Below are 14,559 nucleotides of genomic sequence, written 5' to 3' on the forward strand. Positions count from 1 at the left end.
TCTCTTCGTACATTTTAGGCGGAGGATAGAAGCTTTGGGCTCACTTTTGACATGACGTTGAAAAAACGTTGAAATGCATGGAAGGTTACTTGCGCTTCAACCTGTTCCAGAAGATGTTACATGGCCGTGTACAATTACACCACCCAATGATCAATGTCGTTGAACCTCTACACTGTGCGATTATTTTTTATGCGTGAACAAGATCTCATATCTATTCTATTAGCCAGTCCTCAACTTCAACGCCGATACTCCTCCCCACACCCCTAACTACCTCCCACCCGACATTGATCCTCCATTTACCACCACGGTCCATGACATCTCCCCCAACACCAACCCTATTCAACAATCTCAAGCTCGCCAGTGTAGCCATGGCCATCCCAATATCTGCATCTAGCACTCTCTGTCCCCCCATCCGCGCACCTTCCTCGGTCCACTCACCCCTGACGGCCGCAAAGATGGCCAGCATGCGCTCTAGGACAAACGCATGCGCGCCCAGGAGCTTGCGCGCAATCTTTCGGTGCTGCCTGCCCGACGCGACAGACCCCCCGCGGCGGCGGCGACGTGGCCCCTGGTGGTGCGTTGAGAAGAGTGTGAGGTCGTGGCGGGGCGCGTTGTGCGAGGCCAGGTAGGCGCACAGGAGGAGGATGCGCGCCATGCGGGGGAGAAGGGTGGAGAGGTCTGTGGAGGGCTTCGAGACGGCCGATTGTGGCGGTGGTGGGTTGGCGGTGGCGGTGGTAGGGCGGATGGATATGATACTGGGGTTGAGGACTGACTCGTCCTGGAAGTGAGAGCGGGCTGCGACGAGTAGCTTGGAGAACTCTTTAGGCTCGTGGACGCCCCTCTCGATGGGGGCGATGAAGTGTGGCCAGAGGGCCTCGCAGGCCCGGCGGAAGGCGGGGAGGGATCGCGCGGCGGAGCGGACGAGGGCGTCGTGGACGGCGGCGCAGAATCGGGGCCAGAGGTCGGTCATCTCCTGGAGGGTGGCGTTGCGGATGGGGTTTGTCGGGGGCGAGAGGGAGAGGATGCGGATGAAGTCGGGCTTGGTGTAGGGCGGGAAGTGGAGGGTTGGGGAGGAGGGTGCGCGGAGATGGTGCGCGGGCGGTGCGGTGACAATGAGGACGGTGGTGAGGCAAGGAATCTGTCTATGTTAGCTGCCGAGGTTTCGGTGGGAGGTTGCAACTAGGGGGGGTGTACAATCTCGGAGAGTCTTGCCAGGCCGGGCATCAGAGTTGGCGGCGCATCTCTGGCTCTGTCTATGGCGTCCAGCACGAGAATGAAACTGAAGCGACTAGGGCGATTGGGGTATTTGAGCATTCGACACAGCTCGACATCCAGCTGAGCCAAGGTCTCGCAGCGTTTTGCCACGTCTTCCTGGGGCCACTCGAGGGCCTCGGCGACGGCGGCGACTACGGTCTCGAACAAGTGACGAGCCGTGATGCACTGCGCAGCGTTGACGACGGCATAGCGGACATTAGAGACATTGATGGAGAGATGGTAGAGGAGGGAGCTGGCGACGGCGGTCTTCCCCGTAGCTTCGACGCCGTGGAGGGTGAGGTTACGGCAGGGCGCTGCGTTGGGCTGTAACGTCGGTGGCTCGTTAGCGATCATGGAGTTAATTGGTTCTCTGTTGGCGGGTTGGAGCTGGACGAACATGGAGCAGGGTCGCCAAGGACCTGATTTGGCGCTCACGGCAGGGAAATGTCTGCAATACGGGAGCAAGAATGAGCTCGTCTGGGAGCTGAAAAAGAGAATCGGTCATCTTTCCAGCCAGATGAGCGATGATGGCGCCGCAGAGGGTGTGAATGGGGACAGGACCCAGATTTGGTGATGGAAGAATGTGGTGGGAGACGCGACAGACGCGCCCTCGAAATTCTGGCGACGTCACGCGGGAAAAGTACGGCCGACATCGTCTACTACTTCATTCGTGTATCCGTAGTCCCACCCGACATCAATTCATGTCTCAAGATGAGCATCTAGAGGCAAAAAAAGTCATCATCACTTGCAGATCAAGCTCAGAAATATTCTACCATGACTTTAAAGTGCAGGATTTAGAATTTAGTAAGACTTGAACTGCCGAGATAGGGGCACGCTGTGAGATTTAGTACACTCTCAAATACATGTCTCGTATAGCAATAAAAAGTGAATGGAAACACATCTAATGCTACCTCATAAACCATTGCTTATCCTCCCAACTGCCTTGACTAGGTTCAGAATATCTCTAAACCATTAAACATATTTCAAAAATGTATCAATCCGGCCGCAAGACCAAAGCAAAACCACTTAAGCATCTGCTTAAATTCAGATACGTTAACAATTGATCCTGCAGGGTAAGTAGGCCATAAAACGCAACGTGCGCATCACGGCCTTGGACTCATCTGAACTACAAAATCTAATCGTTGACTGTCTGGTACGACTATCTTGAAAATTCTTGAAGTCTCTAGATGCGAGGGATCCTGAAAACAGACCCCCGTACTTAAAAGAAACTGATGATGGGTGAGCATCCAGGTAAGCTGTAGCGAAGAAGCGAGACCTTTATACATCCCAAGTGTCTTCCACGCATTCTCCTACCTGAACTTCACAAATTCGATCATGCGCCTCTGAGAATTTTGACCACTGTCTCCTCAATTTTCGCTACTTGCCCTTCGTTCCCCCCGACACATATCAGCTTTGCAGAAACTCCTACAGGACATACGCCAGAGATAACGACAACGACAGTGACAAGAACAAGGACTACTGTCGAAAACTATGTCACCCTCTAGAAGGAAATCAAAGACCAGTGAGGAGAAAACGCCTAGAAGGATTTCCGAAAAGAAGGGTACCGCCAGGCAACTCATCCGACGAAGAAGATGACCCTGCTGAGATCTAGGTCACGACAAGTCGGACACTCCCAGATGCAACTGGCGCCTAAGTGCTCGCGGTAGATATGTATAGATGGACATAGATGGTGAAAATCAATATATATATATGCGTGTGCATATTCGTATGCATAGTCGCGCGTATTTCGAATATTTATATATATGCCTCTATGTATATAATAGGTGCATTCGGCCTTTTGATGAGCAATATCCAGTCCTCGTCGTCAGCCATGGACTCATGGTGACACAATAACAAAACCTTCACCTCGCTGAGCACACATGAAAATAATCTCTCCTCCGCATAAAACATAATGGTAGCGTGGAACATGGAAATGAAACACAATTTTTGTGTACGCCACCTAGGTAGTGTCGCGACGATAAGGCCGACGTTTGCTAGACCGGCACGGCTCGCGTTGTCTGACGCACATGCGCAATAGATATCGTAGCCAAGTAAGAAGGTCAAGAGGAGCAAGGAAAACCCGACGCAGAATCAAAGTCACCATTGAACAACGCGCGAGGCTAGCTGTTGGGGAGCAGGGGCAAGATGGTCGCGTAGCTCGATGAGGAGCTGCGGGCACAACTAGAAGACATCCGATGTCTGGAGACGGCGGCGCTGCGGGAGTTGAATATGAGAATGGTTCAACTGAGGGATTGAAGGACGGTGTTAAGCGCAACATATATCGAGTAATCTGATATAATTCGACCACGGGGGATGATGGACGTGACTGCGTCGAAAATCAATATGGGGAGTCAAGGTGATAGGGACATATTAGGGGTAGGTGGCCTAATATTCGCATATACTATCTAGCCAGGTATTATTATATGCTCACAATAGTATAATAATTTGCCTAGCATACATATATCATGATTTATAAGGACATGCATGCCTGGTGAGAAGTGACGGTAGTCGTCAGCGCAGGCTCGGAGAGGATCAGGGTTAGGGTTTATGCGGTATCAGGGCTATGGCCTGCCACTCACTACAGGACCTGCTACTGACTGTAGAGCCTGTTCCAGGCTTATATGTTTAATGGATCCGTACCTAGGTAATGATTGGAGATACGTGGGGAGTTTTGGCGTGCCCTAGGACTACCTAGTATCTCAAATTGATTTTTGACGCAGTCACGCCTATCGTCCGCTGTACCACGGACGATAGGCGTGACTGCGTCAAAACTCCTTTTTAGGTACCCGGTCTAGAGTAATTGAACACACAGAAAACCTACCTACCCATCTACCTAGTACCTACTCACCACACCTATTTTTTTTTTTTTTTTTTTTTTTTTTTGATTAGTGGCCTAGTTAAGTTAAGCACATGTACCGTGGCCTCTCAAAATGGGGGTTGATGCAGTGTCGTACACTCCTCCGTAAGCCGCGCCATCGTGAAGCAGCGTGAGCAAGTGTGAGCCATCATGAGCGCTTCAGAACGGCTCTTTTCTCTTACTGCGCCCCACCTGATTGAGACGCATTTAAGCCTGTGACCAGCCGCTCCAAGACGAGGACTCTCCATACAGAAACCATTCAACTCAATCTCCAAACTCATTGAGCACAATGCCGCGATTCGAAATCCCCAAGTCGGCCACGGGTCTCCGCGAGATCCCCGAGTCGCTGCTGGACCTGAGCCCCGACGCCGATATCGTCGCCCAGCTCAAGACATATCGCCCCATTAGCTCAGAGAAGAATGTCTGGGCCTTCTGGGATAAGGGCATCGATTCCATGTACCCCAGCTATCGTTGTACCGTTCTCAACTGGGTGCGGCGCCTCGGCCCCTCGTGGACTGTTCGCCTCGTGGACCTCATCGATGGCTCGCCCAACAACATTTACAACTACGTCGACAAGTCGTGGTTCCCTGAGTGCTTCGTCAACCGTACCATGGATGGCCGCCATGCAGCCCAGCACGCCGCCGACCTTGTCCGCCTGCCGCTGCTGTATGAGCACGGTGGCGTGTGGATGGACGTCGGCAACATGCTCCACACGCATCTCGACAAGCTCTTCTGGGACCACCTCACCGGCCCGGGCTCGCCCTACGAGATGACGGCCTGGATCATCAGCGGCCAGATCCGCAAGCAGTGGGGGAGCTCCGGAAACTACATGTTCGCCGCGCGCAAGGGCTGCGCCTTCATCAAGAACTGGCACGACTGCTACGCCGCGCTGTGGAAGGGCCGCACCAACGCCGTCGGCTTCCACGAGCTGCCCCTCGTCCAGGACATTGGCCTCGCTGAGGGCATGGCCGACTGGGACTTCCAGGACAAGATCCTGCAGATGAGCGACTACGTCGCGCACATGCTCATCGCCGACCGCACGAGGAACCTGCTCGATGTGCGCACGGGCTGGAACGGCCGCGACTTCTTCAACACCAAGGCCTTCATGATCGAGGGCATCTACAACGGCATCCTCGGCTCCATCGAGACCGGGTACGACGGGAGCAAGCAGGCCGACATCCTGACCACACCGCTCGACGACCCGGACCCGGAGAAGCGCGCGAGGGCTGAGGCCTTTGTCGTCAAGATGCTTGAGCAGAGCCACATGTACAAGGTGTACCACAACTCAGCGGGTGGCCTGCCGGCGCTGGGGGACATTGTCAAGAAGGAGGGCTACCGCGACGTGGACCACCGGCCGGGCACCTACGGCGAGATGTACAGGTATGGCACGGTGCACTGGGAGCCGACGCGCGAGGTTGAGCGTCTGGAGCCGCAGGCGACCGACGACGTGCTGATTCGCGCGACGCCGACAGAGCCAGCATCACACTTCAAGAATTAGCTTAGTGTTCAGTCATGACGGTCACGCATAGAAGGGGTGAACGAAATTTAGCACAGCAGAGCCTGTGGCCCATGCTGTGGATCAGGCCAAAGGTTAGTAATGATGTTCACGCATAGAAAAACATATAGACTTAGCGAATCTTCCTCATATAACATCCTTTCCGTTGGGAATTGGCGGTAAATAAGGCTCTGGCGATCCCGTGTGAGTGAGGCATGTTGCTGACTTTTTTGTACGTTAATAATTTGCTATTGATATGGGCTTGTAAATGCTGGTGTGCCACCTACAGATGGCCTGATTACAAGCCACCATTGTCTGGTATTTTAAGTCATAAAACTGCTCTCTCCTACTACTCGTAGTAAGTTACTATATTATCTGAATGTTAGATGGAACTAGGCGCTTATATAGAGAACCAATTGAGTTAAACTAAAGACGGCAAGCTTCCTTTTTTCCTATCACTTCATCGGGGTATCGAGTTTAGAATGTAGGTACAAACCAACAGTTTTAGCAATTATACGTAGTATAGTTAGACAGACTACCACTAACCCTAATATATCCCTGGCTAAATTTGGATAAGAGTCTCATAGAACCTACTATATACGGCTATGCCTAGTGGAGAATATGGGATCCCATCAAGCCTTTCTTTTCTAGCCAAGCACAAGCCTTATTCAGAGACCATTGCTTTTTGACAAGTCTTTGATGCCCAATTTAGCAGATTACACCAAGTTGCACTGCTAGAAGGTAAGAGAGGTTTCCAAAACATCACTGACGGGTATCACCGACGAGCTTCCAAGTCAGATGGTCGACAAAGCATAAGCTAACGGTGTCCTTTGATGGCCAGTTTCGTCACGATCCTTGCCGCCACCCACTGTGTAAGGCTCTTCCATTTCCACATTCCAGTGGACCATATGGAGTCCTATGAGAACCTCTCAAGTATCGGCCAAGGCCGGGTGGCCCTACAGGCCATGACGAGACCCGTCCACCCCCGGAGTACTCGTTGTGCGCTAGACTCGACACTGTATTTACCTCGTGTCTGAAAATCCATGGGATGTTGAATGCCACTCGCATATCAGCAAGCTCATTCTTAGCCATCAATCATACGGAACCAGATGCCCCACACATGCGCACATGGGCGTCTACATTATTGACGCTGCTTTACGCTAGCTCCTAGTTCGCCTAAGTCACGGGGGCCAGGAGATGAGACACGATAACCTTTCGATGGTCCATAAGTTTGATGTCCAGCCAGCTGGTGGAGTGGACTCCCAGAACAGAGTATCTGTAGACTGGTTGGATGCTAGGCCTGGCTTATTAATATACGATCAAATCGTCAGATTTGCTTACCTCTTCCAGACATGTTGCTGAAAGTACCAGCGCCATAACGCGATCACGAAGGGTATCGAAGGGCCTGCAAGCAATGGCGGCGATCTGGACCGGAAGTGACTGTGGGGTTGCAGGAGCAACAGCTGGGTTATTGAACATGCCGATGAAAGCAGATGATATGTTTGCCGAGTAAAGGTGCATAGTGTCGCTGCCACCAGAGGTATACAACACTTTGGCCTAGACGCAATCTGTTAGCAAGGTGCCAAACAGCGTGGAATCGACGCCAGGATTTCACATACGTTCACACCAGACACCTGCTTTGTCCTTGCTGCTCCCAAATCTCTCCATTGTTGCTGAGCGAGGGCAGTCAGGAGAGCCACTAGGTAAGGCTCGTGCAACGGCTCCCTTGATGCAAGGCTCCATCAAAAGAATGTGTTGGATCCTTTCTTATAGTGCTAGAGATTATCAAAGCGTAAATACATGTTGGTAACCTCCATAAACTCCTCATGCCGTGTGCATTCATGGTCTGCATCAAAACGTGGCCGGCGTGGGCCCAATCAATCATTAACGACCTTCCCATTTCATGAACAAATATATGTATCCGTGGTATCAGCATTAACATTAGCCCATCAACTCCTTGAGAACCGCGTGAACCAGGTCCGCGACCGTGGCGACAAGCTGTACAGTCACAGGTCAGTATATATAACATTTCCAAAGCTGTAGGGGGGTTGAACGTACAGGTGCAGCGTCGTCGATAAGTTCCGACGTCTGCGACACAAAAGTCTTGGTCAGGAGGTCCTGCGCGTTGCCCAGCAGGCCCACGATGCCCTTGACGCTCTTGGGCGTGATGAGCGGCTCGACCTGGTCGACGATGCCCTGGATGTCCATCTTCTTGACCGTGTTGAGCAGGGGCTTGACGGCGTCGACGAGCCCCGTGAGGTCGAGGTCCTGGACCTCCTCGAGAAGCGGGGTGACGAGGTCGAGCAGGCCCTCGAGGTCGATCTTCTCGAGCGACTTGACGAGGGGCACGGCACCGCCGATGAGGGTCTGGGTCTGGTTGACAAACTTGGCCGTGAGGAGGTCCTCGGCGTTGTCGACGAGGCCGAAGATGCCCTTGAGGGTGCCGGGGGTGAGGTACGGCTTGATGGTCTTGAACAGGCCCTCGATGTCAATTTCGTCGATCGAGTTGATGATTGGGATGAGCTTCTTGACGATACCGGCAATGTCGATCTTGCTGACGGCGGTGAGGAGGGGCTCGACCTCACCGAGGAGCTTCTTGAGGTCGATCTCACCGAGCGACTTGAGCAGCGGCTCGACCTGCTTGAGCAGACCCTCGATGTCGATCTTGGCGACCGAGTTGAGCAGGGGCTTGACCAGGTCGAGGAGACCCTTGAGGTCGATGTCGGCCAGCGTGTTGAGCAGGGGCTTGACCTGGGCCAGGAGACCCTTGAGGTTGATGTCGCCGAGATCGTTGAGGAGAGGCTCGACCTGGCCGACCAGCTTCTTGATATCAATCTCGCTAACCGCATCGAGGAGAGGCTGGACCTGGCCGAGAAGCTTCTTGAGATCGAGCCCGGCCAGGCTGTTGAGGAGGGGCTTGACCTGGGCGAGGAGACCCTTGAGATCGATCTCCGCGAGAGTGTTGAGTAGGGGCTTGACCTGGGCCAAGAGACCCTTGAGGTTGATGTCACCGAGGTCTTCAAGCAGAGGCTCGACCTGGGCAAGCAGCTTCTCAAGGTCGATCTTACCCAGCGTGTTGAGGAGAGGCTTAACCTGGGCGAGGAGACCCTTGATATCGATCTCACCCAGCGTCTTGAGGAGAGGCTCGACCTGCTTAAGCAGCTTCTTGAGGTCGAGCTCGCCCACCATATCAAGGAGAGGCTTGACCTGGTCAAGTAGACCCTTGATGTCAATATCACCGAGGGCATCAACCAGGGGCACGGCACCGCCGATGAGACTCGTGGTCTGGTTGACAAACTTAGCAGTGAGGAGGTTCTCAGCGTTGCCAAGCAGGCCGACAAGACCCTGGATGCTGTCGGGCTTGAGCAAGGGGCTGACGGCGTCGAAGATGCCGCCGATATCGAGATCGGCGACCTCGTCGAGCAGGGGCGAGACCTTCTTGAGCAGCTTGGCCAGGTCCAGCTCGGCAATCTCGTCGAGCAAGGGGGCGACCTTCTTGAGCAGCTTGGCCAGGTCGGCCTCGCCGAGGCTGGAGAGGAGCGGGCCGGCGTCGTTGATGAGGTTCTTGGTCTTGTCGACAAAGTCCTTGGTGAGGAGGGACTGGCCATTGCTGAGCAGATTGATGAGGCCCTTGATCTGTTCCGGGGTGAGGAGGGGCTCGAGGGCCTCGACAATGCCGGCAATATCAATGTCGTTGAGCTTGCTGAGCAGGGGTTTGAGCTGGTCGACCAGGCCCTCGAGGTCAAGCTCGTCAAGCAGGTCGAGGACGGGCACCAGGCCGGTGAGCAGCTTCCGGGCAATGTTGGGGATGGGGGGCTGCAGGGTCTGGGCGAGGTAGACCATGGAGTCGTGTAGGGCCTGTAGGAACTCGGGGCTGAGCAGGCCTTCGAGCGCCTTGAGGTAGTCACCAATGTTGCTGAGCTGGGCTAGGAGCTTGGGGATGAAGGTGATGATCTCGCCAATGTCGTCGAGGCCCTGGATGTTGACGGGGCTGTCGCTGCCGGTGTCCTCATCGTCCGTCGACTGGTCGGCATTCTCTGACCCGTCGCCGCTGGGCTTCTGTGTTGTTCCATTGCTGGCCTGCTGCCTCCGTGACAGGACCACCCGCGGCCTCTCGGCCTGGCGCTTGGCGATCTCATTCTGCTGCCTCAGGAGGATGTTGAGCTCGGTCAGGGCGTCGGTGAGCTCGTTGCGGGGGACCAGGGCCAGGTTGTGCTTCTCGAGATACGCCTCGAGCTGGAGCTCGGGGGCTACTGGGATGTCCTTGGCCACGAGGCTGACTGGTGCCAGGGCGGCCAGGAAGAAGGTTGAGAAGCGCATGGTGGATGCTCACTCCCCGGTGTGTTGGCTTGCCTTGGTGGTGAGAGAGTCCAAATTGCCCCTTGTGTTTGCCAACGGCGAGCGAGGCAAGACGGGAGAGGATTGACGGGCAAGATGGGTGAGGGAGGAGAGAAGAAGAAGGGGAGAGGAATCGGGGGCCGCCAAGGTAGCAAGGCGAGCTACATGTACTACTCGGGATGGCAGGGAGCTATCTTGGGAGACTCGGCAGCTTGGGAGGAGCGGGTGCTGGGGGTTTGGCACATCGTCATTTCACATGGCCGCGAATCTTGCATCTCGGCCCTGGCGAGCGGTGGTGCCTCGCTCGTCTCGCAGTGATTTGTTCCCCGCAATGGGCGTCTCCAGTCTCCAGACATCCCCAGACAGCCTCAAGGTGGCCAAGAAGCGCGGTGGCCGGCTGGCCCAACATCGCGATCGTCGAACCTCGGCGGACTTACTGCATAGGGCGAGGGCGGGTGGGCGCTCCCCCACATGGATGCTGGATGCTGGATGCAACGGTGAACCCAGGAAAGCTAGAGAGATCACCGGTGCACCAGGGCTCTTTTGCAGCGCCGGCGGGTGCGGAGAAGCTGCACAGGGCAGCGTGGACCATCGTGGAGTGGCGTGGACCTGCAAGGACCTGCACGCTCGCCAAGGTGCCAGCCGATGGATGCCAGGACCAGGGGGCCCCTGGACCTTGCTTGGCCCTTGCTTGACCCTGGTGGTGATGGCTCACATCTGGCCCGGCACAATATCACCCCAGCCCCATTCTGGCCATCTGCTCGCCAATGAGGCTTGAGTCTTTCCAATTCCGGCTCTTGTTTTTTCCCCGGCGGTATTTCCTCGTAAATGAGCCAGAGAACTGACAGTGACGGCAACTGACAGGCTCCCCCAGGCAATCCAGACAGGGGGCCCCAAGAGCCCCGGCGGGTTCCCTTCCAGGCCATTGTCAGTTTGTTAATGGCGTCTTTGTTGGCCTTGACCTGGGCCGTCATCATCTTCCATCATCGTGGGCGCCGTCGTCCTCGTTTCTTTGTTTCTTTATTCCCCCATTCGCACCTAGCGATCCATTGCCACATACGGCCAAGCCAAGGATGCGCAGCTCGCAAGCCTCCACCCACACCGGCATGGCACCCCAAGATCGATAGTGCGCCTTTTTGCCTTATTATTCGTAATTGTGTATGTTCTTTTCGCCTCTGCACCTGTCACGTTGTTGCCCGCATTCTGGCCCGACGTTGCTGTCTTGTCTTGTCGTGGTGTTTGGGTTCGGGTTGGGGCGTTTTTTATTATTATTGCTGTGTGTTCTACAGGTGCTGCTAGCTTCCCCGCATCAATGGCTATTGCGGGGTGACACAGTCCACCTTCAGCGACAGCAACCACTGTACGTATCCGTACGTACTGACCTGGAATGCACGCTTTGCACCTTGGCAACATATGGTCAACCATGAGCCATGAACCATGAGCCATGAACCATGAACCATGAACCGCATTTGGGTGCCGTGTCCATGTTTCCCCTGCTGCACTGACTTACGGCTGCACGGCTACCCTCCCCAGGATACCGCTCCCAGCCCGCCACGAGTCCACGACCCAAGCCCCATGATGATGTAATTGCCCATTACTTTTGTCCATGGTGAATGTGCCCAGCCGAGGCACCTGGGATGCGATTTAAACAACCTGCCTGGGATCAATCGCGCCTTTTGCATCAAGTGACCGTAGGCATCGATTTTCCCCGCGATTTCCCATAATTATTCCGTCGCGGGCATTCCCGAGATTCGAATATCGGCTGCCACCACTAGTAAGAGCAATCAATACTACCTGGGACCGTTGTCAATGGTCGCGCCAAGGCAGCGAAACACTTGCTGTTTTCGCTCCACCGTCAAATTGCGGCCAAGGCCAGCAACGCCATGGGGGGGGGGGGGGAGCGGCTGGGTTGGGTGAACTGGGCGAGTCAACAAGTCGCCAAGCAATTTTGTTTCACTCACCTCAGCTCAATTCAACCCATGCACATTTATTACTCGTAATAATACCATGTATTATGTCGTATTTGCGAATTTAGCATTCGACGTGTTCAATTCATTCAAACATTACGTTATTACTCATGTCGTAGATGGGCGTGTTGACGGAGGAAACAGGGAAAAAAAAGTCATCATCCACCACCACACTTACCCCTCCTCCCCTCTCACCCCCCAAGCCTCGGCTTTCGTAGCAACCCCCTCCCCCTCATAGTATTCCGTGCCTCTTGGTCCTCCTGCTCAGCCGGAGCATATTCCACATCAGCGACACGTTAGATCCACCCCTCTTGACCTTCTTGCCGCCGTCCTTGCTGCCGTCGTTGCCCCCTTCCAGGTCGGCCAGGTCCGTCTTGTTGAAGTGGTCGAGCATGTTCTCGAGCAGCGTCGAGTTGCCCGTGAGCTCGCCCACAAAGTCGGTGAGCGACGACTTGTCGTCGGCCATGAGGCCCTTGAGCAGGCTGGACAGGAGCGACATGATGGGCAGCTCGAAGGGGATGTGCTTCGAGTTGAGCACCTTCTCCACGTACATGATGTGCTCGCCGTTGATCACGGTGGCGTTGCCCGTCGCGTTGAAGGCCAGCACGCCCTTGGCCAGGGTGTCCTTCTGCGAGTCGAGGATGGCGCCCAGGTTGGGGATCAGCCGGTCAAAGTAGAGCACGCCGTCGAAGAAGGGCGTGTTGTCCCCCGGGTTCAGCACCGTGTCGTAGATGTTGGCCAGGCCCAGGTTGACGTCGCCCGCCATCATGTTGAAGCTCAGGTTGCCGAGGTGCAGCGCCAGCGAGCCGCTGTTGGGGATGTTGAGGACGCCCTTGAGGTTGTAGCCGTTGGCCGCGGGCGGCATGACAAAGTCCATCTCCTTGACGCCGAAGCCCTCGAGGTAGTTGAGCGTCTTGACCTTGACCTCGGTCTTGAGGCTGGGGTGATAGCTGAGCGACGAGAGCTTGATGGTGGGATCGCCCTTGACGGCGACCGAGACCTCAGGCTCGTCAAAGACACCGTTGAACCACTTGATGAGCTCGTCCAGGTCGTCAATTTTGAGCGTCTGGTTGGTGATGCCCGTCTCAGTCTTGTGGTGGATCTTGGTCTCGGGCAACGTGATTGTGAGGAAGGGCGAGTAGGGCTCCGTCTCCTTGTTGTACAGGTCCAGCTCGGTCGCCTTGATGCGTGCGGCCAGGGGCGAGTTGAGCGAGGTATCCAGGGACATGTTGAGCGTGGTGGGCGACAGGGCCACGAGGGCGCCGCCGGTGATGGGCAGCTTCTGGTCATTGACAATGTCCTGGACAATCTTGGGGATGATGACCTTGAACCTGTTGCGTTTATTAGCATCTTCCCAATATATGTGAATATGTCCCCCTTGTAAAAGTAGACTTACAAGAGTGGCAGTAGGATGATGAGGAGAATGACGAAGCCGATTAGATACGCCCACCAGAAACGCCGGAAGTGCGCCTTCATCTTCTGACCCTTTGTCAGTCCCGCGCCCTTCTCCTTTGCATCCCGGACGTGGTCGATGGACGAGCCAGTGTCGTCTTGGACCCCTCTGGCCGCCTCTCCATCGTCGCCCCGAGCGCCGGTCGCGCTGATGGGGCTGACGGGCTCGCCCAGGTGGGACGTCTCCTGGCGATGGACCGGACCTCCTGAAGCCATGGCGACGTGGCAGTGGAGTTGGCTTTGATGAGTTGATGGCAGGCGGAATGCGCACCCAATGCACTGGGGGAAGTCTGGTTGTGAATGGCGCTCCGAGGACACTGCTGCTGGCGAAGGCGAAGGCGAAGGCGAAGGCGAAGGCAAAGGCCAAGGGGATCAAGACGGTGACGGAGGGTGCCAGGCAATAAGGCCCTGGATCCAGATCTCCACGCTGCAGAAGGTCGCAGCAGGTCCACACCGGGACGTTGGATTAACGGAGTACGAGTATGGGGAGCGGGGGACCGGTCGTCTGCGGTGCCCACAGTTCACATGGGCTCTCCATTATGATCGGCGAGACGGCCTCGGCTTCATTTGGCCATGGCGCCCCCAGCTATCGTCGAGGGCGTCGCCCAGCGCCCACATCTCGATGCCGTGTGCTGGGGAGCCAAGTGACGTCTGTGACCTCTGGGACCTCTGGGGCCCCGAATGTGACAGAGTGACAATGTCCACAGTCGATCATCTCCGCACCGGCTGGATGCGTCTCCCCGCTCTGGGCTCGGCCGTCTTTTCCAACACGGGCGACGTCGGTAGATCGGCACCTAGCTGATTGCTCCATCTTGCTCTCCTCCATCCCTGTCCTCGACTTCGCTCTCGAGTCTCTCCCCCCGGGGCCCCGGTCCTCCCCCCTGTCCCATGCTCAATGTATCCACCTTGCCCATGTCCCTGTCCCGACGCCCCAGCACACTCACATCATCGACCGAGCAACACTAACCAGCATTGGCTCCGTCTTACCTTTCCCTGGTCACCCATCTCAATCAGGTTATCAGCTTCCCCGCACGGCGCACCGAGATATTTCGTGGGGTTCGTGTTAGTACTGTGGAGGAATCATTCATCGCCCGGGGGGGGCCTTTGTGTGAAAGAGCCCACACACACACAATGGCCTTTGCTGGGTCCCGGCTAGATTTCGTGATGGTCGCCGAGGATGACGCGGAGTTTGCCAA

General features: G+C 55.5%; 4 protein-coding genes across 4 annotated transcripts; 1 reads left to right on the forward strand and 3 right to left on the reverse strand.

Annotated features, from left to right (window-relative positions):
- Positions 1-211: 211 nt before the first annotated feature.
- Positions 212-1,653, reverse strand: ACO1O0_002452 (origin of replication complex subunit 5 family protein; the record flags this gene model as incomplete). The annotated part of the gene is made up of 2 exons (XM_083191921.1): positions 212-1,138; positions 1,195-1,653. 2 exons carry the CDS (start codon positions 1,651-1,653, stop codon positions 212-214), a joined length of 1,386 nt encoding a protein of 461 aa, XP_083053135.1.
- A 2,747-nt stretch (positions 1,654-4,400) lies between these two features.
- Positions 4,401-5,609, forward strand: ACO1O0_002453 (uncharacterized protein; the record flags this gene model as incomplete). The annotated part of the gene is made up of 1 exon (XM_083191922.1): positions 4,401-5,609. One exon carries the CDS (start codon positions 4,401-4,403, stop codon positions 5,607-5,609), a length of 1,209 nt encoding a protein of 402 aa, XP_083053136.1.
- A 1,938-nt stretch (positions 5,610-7,547) lies between these two features.
- ACO1O0_002454 (uncharacterized protein) lies at positions 7,548-9,926 on the reverse strand (the record flags this gene model as incomplete). The annotated part of the gene is made up of 2 exons (XM_083191923.1): positions 7,548-7,604; positions 7,665-9,926. 2 exons carry the CDS (start codon positions 9,924-9,926, stop codon positions 7,548-7,550), a joined length of 2,319 nt encoding a protein of 772 aa, XP_083053137.1.
- A 2,217-nt stretch (positions 9,927-12,143) lies between these two features.
- ACO1O0_002455 (DUF3712 domain-containing protein) lies at positions 12,144-13,579 on the reverse strand (the record flags this gene model as incomplete). The annotated part of the gene is made up of 2 exons (XM_083191924.1): positions 12,144-13,242; positions 13,308-13,579. The coding sequence occupies 2 exons, from the start codon at positions 13,577-13,579 to the stop codon at positions 12,144-12,146; spliced, it is 1,371 nt and encodes a 456-aa protein (XP_083053138.1).
- Positions 13,580-14,559: the final 980 nt, after the last annotated feature.

This window comes from Amphichorda felina (genome assembly GCF_050947745.1).
Source record: "Amphichorda felina strain 45539 chromosome Unknown scaffold_2, whole genome shotgun sequence".
Classification (NCBI taxonomy): domain Eukaryota; kingdom Fungi; phylum Ascomycota; class Sordariomycetes; order Hypocreales; family Bionectriaceae; genus Amphichorda; species Amphichorda felina.